Raw genomic sequence first — 12,835 nt, forward strand, 5'->3', positions numbered from 1 at the left:
CCCGCGCTCAGCTCTGCTGTCAGCCTCTGGCGAGCGAGCAAGCAGTAAACAGCGCCGAGTCCACGCGTGAACACGGGGGGAGGCGACTCTCCAGCCTCTCTCTCCCCCTACCATGCATTTGTGGATGTGGGTTTTTGATACCCTGCCAGCCTTTCCAGCTCCGCTCGATACTCAAGCCAAAAAAAAAAGAGAATAGGAAAAAAACAGCAAAGAGTAAAGGAGAAAACAAGCGAGTCCCCTGGCCACGGCGCGCGCGCGCGCGCGCGCACGCGCACCGGGCTCGGGAGGCGGGGCCCAGGCTGGGCAGGGGAGCCCCGCCTCCTCCCCCTCACCCCACCCCACGGCTCCGGGGAGTGACGGACTCCCGCCAGCCCCTCCACGTCAATCAACCCTCCTTCTCGCACTCTCTGCACCTTGTTATTAATCTCAATCCCGGTATCGCGCGGACGCCTCTCCCCCGGCCCCGGGGGTGTGAACGTGTGTGAGCGAGAGCGAAGGCACCGAAAGCTGGCGTTTCTGAGTGGCAGCCTCGGCCCCGGCAACAGCGAGCGCAACAGCCACCTCCGCAGCGGCGGCAGCCCCGGCGCCAGGAGGCCAAGGCCAAGGCCAGGCTTCGCGGGGCTCTCGCAGCAGTAGCCGCGGCTCCGGGGGCTGCGGAGCGCAGCGTCCTCCGGCGGGGGCCTTCTCGGCGGCGGCCGCGGGACCTCCCCTGCGGTCCAGGGTCACCGTCCCCGAGGCCGGGCAGCGCGGCCCTCGTCCCCTTCCTTCCCCGCCCCGGCCCGTCTCCTCGCTTCCTTCAGCCGCCCTCCTCCTCCCCGCCGCCTCTGCCGTTCCTCCGGCGGCCCGGCCCGGCCCGCCCGCCCCGCGTCCCCTCCGGCCGGTGCCTCTCCCCCCCGGCGGGCTGCCTGCATGTCTTTGCTGCCCTCAGCCCCGCCGCCACCGCCGCCACCGCCTCCCCCGCCGCCGCAGCACCAGCACCAGTCGCCCCGCCGCCGCCGCCGTCGCCGCCGCCCGGACCCCGGCGCGCTGAATGCAGGTGAGGAGGGGGCGCCGGGCCCCCGGGCCCCCAGGCCCCCAGGCCCCGCGCCCCGCGAGCTCGGTCCAGGCCCCGCCGGCCGCGCGGCTCCCCTTCGGGGCGGGCGGGAGCGAGGCCCGCCCGGGGGTGTTTGTGTTTGCGTCTGCGGCCGCGGCTCGGGGAGCAGCTCGGTGGGGGCCTGTGCGCGCGCGCGCGCGTGTGAGTTTCCCCGGCCGCGGGGAAATGGCTGCTGTGGCTCCTCCTGGGCCCGAGGCAGGGAAGGAGGTCGAGTGTTTTTGCGCCCCCGAGTAGGCTCCCGAGTGTTGGGAAGAGGAGCGCGTCCCCGGGGAGATGAGGTGGGAGAAAGGCTCTCGTGCGTGGGGGTGCGAGTTGGGACTTGGGCGGACGGGTGGCGGCCCGCGGAGCCACCGGGAGTGGGTGTGTGTCGGGCTGGCCCGGGTCTGTCAAAGGTTCCGGGTGTGTGTGTGTGTGCGGGGTGGGGGGTGGGGGGGCGGGGGAGAGGCGCTCAGGGCCCGGGAGGCTGGGACCCTCGAGTGGCGAGTCCCTCCCCCTTGGTGGCCCGGGCCTGGGAGCCTCGCAGGTGAGAGCGGCTCCGCGGGCGCCGGGCCGGGTGGGTGAGTGTGCGGTCCACGGACGGCTGCGGGGCGGAGGGCTGCGGGTCGGGGCCGCGCCTCTGATCTCGCGGCCGCGGCAGGAAGCGTCCTGGCCTGCGGCGCGGCCTAACCGCCTCGGCGCCCGCCCGCCGGCCGGCCCCCCGGGACTCCGGGCCCCGCGGGCCAGCGGCGCCGTCTCGGGCCCGGGCAGGTGAGGGTCCGCGGCGGCGCGCACCGGTTGCGGAGCGGCGAAGGCATCGCCTGGATTCGGAACTGCCTGCAGGCGCGCTGCCCGGCCGGCGGTGGGACCCGGGGGAAAGTGAATCAAAGCAGTCACCTCGGGGATACGCGGTGCCGAGATCCCTTAAGCCGTGTGGAGGGACTAAGTCCCTGTTTTCCTTTTTCGTTGCAAATACTTCATGATTGATAAAACATGGATGCATTTTTTTTTTAAAGATAAACATTTTCTTGGAGAGGCGAGGGAAGAAATGGAAGCTTCCTGTGGTTTGGCGAGATTGGGTGGATTTTGTGCATTTGAAATTGTTTGATCCTGCCTCCTAGGGGGAAAGGCGGGTACGTGCCGAGCCGTGGCGGCCTGGGAGGAAGAGGAAGTTACTGGAGCTGTCATCCTAACCGCTGCCTGTTTAGCTTGGGCTCTTGAGATGGATTTGGGTTCCGGCAGCGTAGCCGAGCAGTTTGTGCCCATTGGGAGCACGCTGCTATCTTTTAAATTCAGGAGATGCTGCCTTATTACCTCTAGGTGTCTTCATTGTCAATCAAGAGAGTTGTGCGTAAACACTTACCCTCGCAGTCTCCAAAACCTAGATTAAGCCCCTGTTGTTAGAGTGTGCTCTTGAAAAGCTGTTTTGAGAGCAGTGTAAGTCAAATGCACCTCTAAAGAGAGATCTGCCAGTAGGTGTACAATGCATTTCAGATTTAAGTGTAAATGGTATTTGGATAATTATTTGCTGATTTACTTTATCCACTCCACCATCTTGCCATTTGTATCCAGTTAGCTCATCTAGCTAAAATCCTCTAGTTAAAGTCATGATATAGATTCGACCCTTGCAGGCTTGCTCTGTATAATGGCCAGAGATTGGTCCTTTCTGACCTGGACTTACAGAGAAATGTTCCATGCCGTTCACTGGGAAGTGGGGGTAAGAATGGTGGTTGAGGTGGAGAGGGGGGTGGAGGGCCATTTTCTATGGCCATTACTGGAAAAACAACACACATAGTTTAATGGAACAGAGATTTGTTTTACAGACTTCAGAACTCCGACTGTGACATTTTTTCTCAGCTATTTGGCTTTAGGCAAAGCACTTAATGTCTTTCAATCTCTCTCAACTGCAAGAAGGAGATAATACATTTTTAGTAAGGTTGTCTGAGGATAGAATGAGTAACATATGTTTGACACATAGTAGATGCTTAGTTAAATATTAGTTCCTTCACCTGCAGTCCTTATGGCATTGAAAAACATAAGTACAAATACTCTTTTAATTATTGAGAGCACTATTATGTAACTAAGTTAAAAATCAAAGCAATAGAACATTTCAGAGTCCTTTGATATGCATAAGGTATATATAAACAACTTTTAAAATGTATTTTAGAATTCTTTTCTTTCTAGAAATAAGACTCATTAAAATACCTTGTGTACTAGTTTATAGAGACTATATAGTCTTACTTAATATTTTTTCATATTTTCAAATGGGCCTCTAAAGAGAGATCTGCCAGTAGGTGTACAATGCATTTCAGAATTAAGTATAAATGATATTTGGATAATTATTTGCTGATTTACTTTACTCCACCATCTTGCCATTTGTATCTAGTTAGCTCATCTAGCTAAAATCCTCTAGTTAAAGTCATGATAAAGATTTGTCTCATTACTCTTTTTATGAGTTCTTGTTAACGTAGCCCTGGGAAAAAAATTAAGTTTGTAGCACATGCATGTTCCCATACAGTCAAGCATTAAAAAGGATCAAAGAACTAGAGTTTACTTTATCTATGTAGGTCCACATAGTATAAGTGCCACAAATATTGCTATGTAATTCTTTTAGTTTATGTTGACTGATTCTGGTAAATAAAACTTCTTGGAATATTTTCCTGAATGAAAGCAAAAATCCTCTATCAACTTTAATAATTTAATATTTTTTATTACCCAGTGTGAAGTAGTAAATGTGCTGTCCTTTTAATTTTAATTGTATTGTGGAAAAAGTAATGACATGGAGTTTAAGGCAAAGGCAACAGAGTTTAAATAAATTATTTTTGTGGGTTTTTTTTTGTGAAGGCAGGGTGAACAGAATATGGTAGAAGTTTCATTGGTTAAGTTTGTAATGAATGTCCTTATTTACCAGTACCAAGTTAACCAGTTAGGCTAAAAAACAAAACAAAACAAAAAAACTAACCACTTAGTAAGCACAGAAATTTCAATAACTTTGTGAAGGATTTTTGTGAAAGGTAGTAGAGACAACTTCCTTAGAATGCAAAATGTCATGAGTTTTTAAAGTGAGTGTGTTATGGATGGGTGCGCATTTACAACAACCATAACCATCTCCCAGATAGTTATATTTAAAGGAAGAATTCTTACCTTAAAGTATATAAGTGGTAATTTTTAAAACCTTAAAAAAATAAAATAGAATTTTACTGTTAACTAGGTATTTGGTTTTTACTAGATACTATGAATCTAGTAAAATTTAAAGCACTTCATACTTTTTTAATTTGGGAAAATTTTCTCAGCAATATTAAAGTAGATGATACTGAACTAATATATTAAGACGTGAAATTTGTTATTAATAGTGGAACTGCTTATGCTGTCATTGTTTAAGCTAAAGGAATTGCATTACATCGAAATCAAAGTGCCAGATTGTTTAGATTTTAACAATAAATGTTACTTAAATGGGCTTTTAAACAATCGTTCCAAAATATTCCTTATAAAATGTCTTTAATTCGAGGGAATTAAAATACTTCAGAATTTGTGCATGTATTTCTTTGGGTAATGCTAATTGGGGTAATAAAGACACTCCAGAATTTCAGTGGCTTAATACATATAAGTGTATATTTTGCTCACATTTGTTATGGGGTGAGGCCACAACATTAGTAACAAAGAAACAGAATTTCCGGAGGATGAGGCCCAGAAATCAGGATTTTAAAGAGTCCCAGGTGATTCTAATGTGCAGCCAAAGTTGAGAACCACTGCCCTAAGGCCTCCCAGCCCTGCCTATTACCCACAGACCATTTCTTTAGAATCCCTAGACTTAAGGTGACAAACATCTGTCCACATTTCATTGGTGAGAATTTGTCACAGAGTCTTACTTGAATGCAAGGAAGATGAGAATATAGTCTCTGCATAGTGGACAGCTTGGGGCTTTTCATGAGGTTATTTTAGATGGTAGCACATATCTATGAAATTATGTCTAAAATGAATTATAATACTTAAAAAATTGCTTTCCATGTTCAAAGAATAAAATTGGGGCAAGGGGAAGAGAAGGGAAGGTGTAGAGCCAGAGGAGGAGGAGGAAGGAGCAGGAGCTTTCTTCATTGGGGATTTTGAATGCCAACTGAAATCAGTGATTTAAAGATACAGAAAGCTGAGACAACATTGTAAGTGTATTTAATAATCTTTAGTGAGTTTCTTCTTTAGTATCCAGTTATTGATTGCCATTGTGGTGTACTGGATTTTGACTGTTTTGAGTTGTTTCTCTTTGTACTTTGAAATCAGTTGACTCTGAATTTCAGTTTCTGGGGTATAATTTTATGGGAAATGCATTTTTGAATTTTCTTTTTCTGTTGAGAAAGCATATATAATATATAGAGCATTATAGTTATTATTACTTTATACTTTAAAGAAATATCATTTAGGTTGACCTTACTATGTTTTATTGTTTGCTTTGCTGTTTTTGTAAGTTTAAAGTCATTGTAATTATAATTATAAGATATGTTAGCCTTAATCAGAAAGAACAACAAAATCAAGTAAACAGCAAAAGCTTAATTATTAACTTGTGCTCCTGTTTCATGATGAAAATACTACAACTTTCTTTATCTGTACTAACATTGAATCTCTAATACATTAAATGCATTTTATTTCTGAACAACTTTAATTCTAATTGAATCACAATTTATTCTTTCACTGCCTAGGATTCTTGTAAAGTGAAACCTCAGCTCTCTGGTCCACCTATACTTACTTTTCTTTTGAAGAGTTGGGTTAGGAATCTGGGAAATTTTATATATGTCTATATTTCCCAAAGAAAGATTTTTGAGTGGTCTGGTTAACTTCTTCCTGGTAAATATTTCTAATATGTTGTATTTTAAGAATTAAAAACCTTATTTGAGGGCCCATTCTATACTCATTAGTATTTCAGTTCTAAAGCAAAGTATGAAAGAAGTAGAAGAAATCTTTGTGAGTAAGGGAGATAAAACAATTTAGTGATTTCAAAACAATAAACAAGTGCAGGTCACTATAGTATAAGCTGTTTATAGATATTCTGAGAGGAAGTAACAAAATGGAATGGTGGGTAGGTCAGACTACTTAAAAAGGTTTTTGGTAAGAGCTTTTTTGAGATATAATTCACTTACCATAGAAGTAGTCCATTTAAAATATTTAACTCCGTAGTATTTAGTGCATTCATATTTGTGCAGCCATCGCCACAATTTTAGAACATTTTAGCACCTAAAATATAAATCCTGTATTCTTTAAAAGTTACTCCTTATTCTCCCAAACTCTTATTTCTAGGTAATCAATTATTTATTTTCTGACTGTATTTTACCTCTTCTAGACATTTCATACAAATGCAATCTTAATATGTAGTCTTTTATCACAGGCTTCTTTCACTTTGTTTCCAGGGTTCATTTCTGTTATGTATTTCATTCTTTCTATGGCTGTATAATATGCCATTGGATGGATATGCCAGCTGATCAACATTTGAGTTGTTTCTACTTTTTGTCTATTGTAAATAATTCTGCTATGAACATGCATATGTAAGTTTCTGAGCATATGTTTTTCAGTTATCTTGGGGATATGCTGGATCATACGGTTCCTTGATGGTTAAACTCCAGACTGTTTTCCAAAGCTGTCTCACCATTTCACATCTCCACCAACAGTATATATATATATAAGCCTGGGCTCCAGTTTCTCTACATCCTTGCCAACATTTGTTATCTGTCTTTTTGATCATAGCTCTCCTAGTGGGTGTTAAGTAGTATCTCATTGTGATTTTGATTTGCATTTCTCTAATGATTTGAAGTGTTTTTTCATTTCCTATTGGCCATTTGTTTATCTTTTTTTTGAGAGATGTGTATTTAGATCTTTTGACCATTTGAAAATTTGTTTTTTGTGTGTGATTGCGTTGTAAGAGTCCTTTGTATATTTAATAGATACTAGTCCCTCATCACATATACGATTTGCAAATATTTCCCTCAATTCATTGAGTTATCTTTTCACTTCCCTGATAGTGTCCTTTGAAGAACAAAAATTTCTAAATTTGATGAAGTCTAATTTGTTTTTTCTTCTGTTGTTTGTGCTTTTGATGTCATATTTAAGAAACCCTTTACTAGCCCTGGTTGGTTTGGCTCAGTGGATAGAGCGTCAGCCTGCGGACTGAAGGGTCCTAGGTTCGATTCCGGCCAAGGGCACATGCCTGAGTTGCGGGCTCGGTTCCCAGTGCGGGGCGTGCAGCAGGCAGCCAGTCAATGATTCTCTCTCATCATTGATGTTTCTATCTCCCTCTCCCTTCCTGTCTAAAATCAATAAAATATATATTTTAAAAAAAACCCTTTACTAATCTGAGATGACAATGATTTACCCTTCTGTTTTGTCTTAAGTGTTTTATAGTTTTAACTTTTACATTTAGATCTTGGATCTATTTTAAGTTAATTTCTGTATGTGGCCTGATGTAGGGAGTCTAACATTATTCCTTTGCATGTGGATATTTAGTTGTCCCAGTACCATTTGTTGAAAAGACTATTCTTTCCCTACAGCATTGTCTTGTAACTCTTGTTAGAAATAAGTTAATCATGAACATGAGGGTTTATTTCTGGACTTTCTGTTTTATTCCATTGAATTATATGATTTTCCTTATGCCAGTACTGTCTTGACTACCATAGCTTTGTAATTTAAGAAGTATTTTCTGAGTAATTCAGATTTCTTGAGTCCTCCAACATTTTTCTTTTTCAAGATTGTTTTGGCTATTTGAGGTTTCTTGTATTTCCATATGAATTCAAAAATATATTTTTATTGATTTCAGAGAGGAAGAGAAAGGGGGAGAGAGATAGAAACATCAGTGATGAGAGAGAATCATTGATCGACTCCCTCCTGCATGCCCACATTGGGGAATTGAGCCTGCAACCCGGGCATGTGCCCCGACCCAGGAATTAACTGTGACCTCCTAGTTCATAGGTCAATGCTCAACCACTGAGCCATGCTGGCTGGGCTATTTCCATATGAATTTTAGAATTAGCTTGTAAATTTCTGCAAAGAAGCCAGCTGGGATTTTGATAGGAGTTGTGTAATCTGTAGATTGATTTGAGGAGCATTGCCATCTTAACATTAAATCTTCCTATTCACAAACGTGGAATCTTTCCACTTATTTAGAGCTTTATTTCAACAACATTTTGTAGTTCTCAGAGGCGTTTTACAATTCTTTTGTTGCATTTATTCTTAAATATTTTATTACTTTTGATGCTATTGTAAATGGAATTGTTTTTTTAATTTCATTTTTGGGTTTATCGCAAGTGTATAAAATACAATTGATTTTTGTGTATTGATTATGTATTTTGCAGGTTTGTTAAACTTTTTATTAGTTCTAGTGGATTTTTAGTGGGTTCTGTAAGATTTTCTGTATACCAAAGATCATGTCACCTATAAATAAATATAGTTTTACTTTTCCAATCTGAATGCATTTTCTTTCTATAATTTTGCCTAATTGTCTGGGTTAAAACCTCTAGTACATTGTTGGAAGACGTGTCAAGAGCAGATATCTTTGTCTTCTTCCTCATCTTTAGTCTTCCACTGTTAAGTATGTTAGCTGTGGGGTTTTCATAGATGCCTCATCATGTTGAGAAAGTTCCCTTCTATTCCTAGTTTGTTGAGTGCTTTATCATGAAGGGAGATTAGGGTTGAGTTTTGATGGAAGTATGAAATATGAATTAGAAAAGTGAAGATGCTATGTCCAGTAATGAGTGGCAGTAATAATGCTTTTAATTTGTTTGGAAAAGACAGACTAGCTTTTCCCTCCTTTTTTCGCCCCTCTTTTCCCCCCTCTCTAGTTCTTCCTCCCCTCCTTCCTCCTTTAATGCTTTCTAATTGTCTTCCCATTGACCCATACACACATATAGCAGGTCTTTAATCCTTTACTGAAGATTTTCTGAATAATTCAGATTTCTTGAGTAGTGGAGACTGTTTATTTTGGAAAACCTTAAACTGTGGAGAGTTTTGTTCTGATTAGTTTGATAGCTAGGTTGAAAGGGGGAACACAGGAGGCAGAGAAAATAATACCAAAAAAATAAATAAATAAAAGAAGTACTAATCATAGAATTTAAAAGAAGGGAACAAACCTTTGTGATATTGAGAATATGGCTAATGAAGAATTCCATGTTTACTTTGAACCTGACAGTCATCTGACTTTTTCCCCAAAATGTTTTAGCATCAATGGTTTTGTTTTTGTAAGTTTTCTGAAAAATTTAATAGCTTTCTTTTTAGGAAATTTTGCTTTACAAGGTAAAGTTATGTTTCAATTGATGTGTTTATTACCCTTTGTTTCATTTTTGAAACTTTCTGTTTCCATGTAGCTACATTCTGATTAGATAAAATATTTTAAAAATATATTTTTATTGATTTTAGAGAGGAAGGGAGAGGGAGAGAGGGGTAGAAACATCAATGATGAGAGATAATCATTGATCGGCTGCCTCCTGCATGGCCCCTACTGAGGATCGTGCCCACAACCTGAGCATGTGCCCTGACCTGGGAATCGAGCTGTGACCTCCTGATTCATTGGTCAGTACTCAACTACTGAGCCACACTGGCTTGAGCTAGATAAATATTTTTAAAAATTTATTTCTGTCCTTCATGTTATAAGTCTCAGAAGTAAATTACTTTGGGTTTAGTTATGAATTATCCTGTTAAGGCAGAGTTGGAAAGTGGTAATAGAATTTTGGTTTATATTCTCTTGTGTAGCAGGGTTATTACTTTTCATTAATTTTTTTGTCATTTAAAAAAATCTCATTACAATAAAAACTTATTTCTGATTTTCTTCAAAGAAATAAGTAGTTCACTTTGCTGTGTGAGAGACTCATTCATACTGAATAGATACCTAGTTATTTTGGATTTTCGTTTATTAATAATAAAAATTGGTGAGACAAAATAGAAGTCATAATACTTTATCTTCCTTATATTCATCTTTTGCAGAGAGAACCTCTTTCTATACTCTTATAGTTTAGAATCATAATCTTCTCTTCCCAAGTTACTTAGATTCCCTAAATAAGTAACATAGATCAGAGTTACAAATACTGTGGAGAGAGTAGGATTAAACTTCGTATATACCAACTTTAATGTCTCAACTTTGTTGGGATCTTTACATATATATTCATTGTTAAATGATCTTAATGTTTATATTTAAACAAAACAAAACAAAAAAACTGACAGACAGGGTGTGTTCTGCTAGGGTCATATTTATTGCAGTCTTCAGCATCTCTGTATAAATTTATGAAATAATATATTGTGAATTATGCACAGAATGATAACCTTGAAACACAAGAATTTTAATTACCAAAAGCATGTCTATCATATTAATTGTTATTAAGTGTTTACTATCTATCAGCTATTATATTCCAGGTTCTGGGAACTAAAAAGTTTTAGAATATGGGTATTTTCTACCATATTGAGCTACTAAGTACCAAGGACTGTTAAAAGCCATACCCTTCCCTTTAGCTATGTAATCTAAATTTGTCTTGCAAGCAGAAGGAAAAGACTGAGAGGTGAGGTGTAGGGCATGATATCTATGATATCAAGGGAAGAGTGGTATGAGATGTGGCTGCAAAGGAAGTAAAGGAGAGCTGACCAGCTGTAAGTCATGTAAATGTCTGTGTGGGTGTCTATAGTCACAACTCTTTTCCTGTTTGTGTTCAGTAAGAGTTATTAATAACAAAATTTATGAAAACTGCTAAGGGCAGGGCTTTAAGCCCACCTCACCTACCACTGTGGAGTCTCCTCTGGCTCAGTGGGTGCAGTTTCATGGATCTACTGTTATCTAGGTCCAAAAAGGGATAGCTGGAAGTCCTCAACAACCTACACCATTCATGAATGCATCTTTATGTGATAAGGAAGTTCTCTATATTTTTGAAAAATTGACTTTTCATTTTAGAGGAGTTTTAGCCTTACAAAACCATTGAAAATATAGAACAACAGTTTCTATATACCTCCCATGCACTTTCCCCTTTTGTTAACATCTTACCTTAGAATGGTAAGTTTGTCACAACAAAACAATATTGATACGTAATTTAAAAAATATAAATTCATCTTTATGAAAATCCTGTAATTGAGACGGTATGATTCTCATTCTATATCTGGTTAGCTCTTGGGAAACTCATATAACTTCTCCAAGCTTTAGTGTCCTCATTTGTAATATAGATAATAGTCCTTATCTTACGAGGTTGTTGTGAGGATTAAATGAAATAATACTTATAAAGTGCTTAGAATAGTATGTAAGAAAACATCGTAATAAAAAAACAAAACTAAAACACTGTATATATTAGCTATTACTGTTTCTTCTTATTAGGAGACATACAAGTTAAATAAAAAGTTTTAAGTGTTGGTAAAACAAATATTTAGAACAGGATGTTTGACTTTAAAATACTCCTACACTACTTATACTTAGAGGGTATTTAACTTTGGGTAAATAGCAAACAAGTGAAGGCAGAATATGGTAAGCAACAAAGAACATGAAATGCTATAAAGTACAGGGTACATACGGATTTGTAACCTTATGGGATGGATAAAGAGAGGAGGTGTAGAAGTTGACCTCACCTTTTTAGCCTTAGGAGAAGGAAGGAAAGTTAGTGGATTATTGCAAAATCCAGCATTCATTATTTAATTTCTTTTCCTTTGCATGCATTGTTGCCAGAGAAATCTGTAAGTCATTGGACATTGCTTAAATTCCCTATCTAAAGTCCTTCAATGATAAGTTACTATTTTTTGGTTGCCTAGTATGTGTAAGGGCAGGACTTGACAAGTTGTTTTTTATATAAAGGACCATATATAGTAAATATTTTGGCTTTTTGGATCACATTAAGATCTCTGTTCTATAGTCTCCTTTATGTTTTAGTTGTAGTTTTGTTTTTTTCTTTTTCTTTTAACAATCCTAAGATGTAAAGGCCATTCATTGCTGTCAAACCAAGCTGTAGTTTGCGGACTCCTGTGCTGGGAGATTTACATGAATTAACTTATTAGAATTCTGGCAAAATTGATATTAATTCCTATTTTATAGTTGAGGAAACGGAAGCTTAGAGAGGCATTCTTGTTGAAAGTCATATAGCAAGTAAATGTCAGAGATTGAATTCAGATTTAGGTTATTGGAATTCCTAAACCTGTGTACTTTTCTGAGATAACTTGCTGCTGCTTATTGCTTTTATAATAAAATGGAGATTTCATAGAATTATATGTAAGGCTCCTTATGATCTTGTCCTTGTATACCTCTCCAGTTTTATCACTTACTACTCCTCTCTCTTGAACATATTCCTTATCCTAGCTATATCGAGAAACTTATAGCTTGGTTTCTGCTTTATGTGTGCCTACAATACCTTATATTTTATGACCTCACTGACTTCTTTAATAATTCACCTCAGGTTCTCCCTACCCTGGGAAACTTTGCTGACACACTGTTTGCTTTATGCTCTTTCTTTGTGCTCCCCTAGCACCTATGCATTCTTCTTCCATAACATTTACAAATTGGCTTGTGTTTACCTGATCTATGTCTCTGTTTTTCCATTGGGCTGAGAGTTTATAAGGGCAGAGATACCTCACCCTTATATAAGCTCAAGTGTTTGATAAACAGTAGAGGCTTAACTGTGTACTAAATGTTTGTTATATATCATGGGTTTAATAATTGCTTGTTAAATGAATGAATAATCAAATGGCATTGCAAGCAGTAGAAATTACATCAACAAATATGTAGTTAGCAGAAAGGTATCAGTCTAGATTCAAGGATGAGAGGGAAGTTGA

The 12,835-nt window shown here is 40.2% G+C and overlaps 1 protein-coding gene across 2 annotated transcripts in view; it reads left to right on the top strand.

The window, feature by feature from the left end:
- The first annotated feature begins 509 nt into the window (after positions 1 to 509).
- The window catches only part of CNOT6L (CCR4-NOT transcription complex subunit 6 like), a 120,500-nt gene continuing 108,174 nt past the window's right edge, over positions 510 to 12,835 (top strand). The window contains exon 1 of one of the 2 annotated variants that reach the window (XM_070394363.1): positions 510 to 1,036. Coding sequence is in view for 1 of the 2 variants with exons in the window: in XM_070394357.1 (XP_070250458.1) it covers positions 1,367 to 1,371 (5 nt within the window). In the remaining variant the exon portion in view is untranslated. Of the gene's footprint in view, positions 1,037 to 1,244; positions 1,372 to 12,835 lie in introns of those variants that run through there. The other variant, XM_070394357.1, reaches the window with a different exon arrangement.

The sequence above is a fragment of the Myotis yumanensis genome, unplaced genomic scaffold (assembly GCF_028538775.1).
Source record: "Myotis yumanensis isolate MYYU_CA2020_CCGP unplaced genomic scaffold, mMyoYum1.0.hap1 SCAF_1, whole genome shotgun sequence".
NCBI lineage: Eukaryota > Metazoa > Chordata > Mammalia > Chiroptera > Vespertilionidae > Myotis > Myotis yumanensis.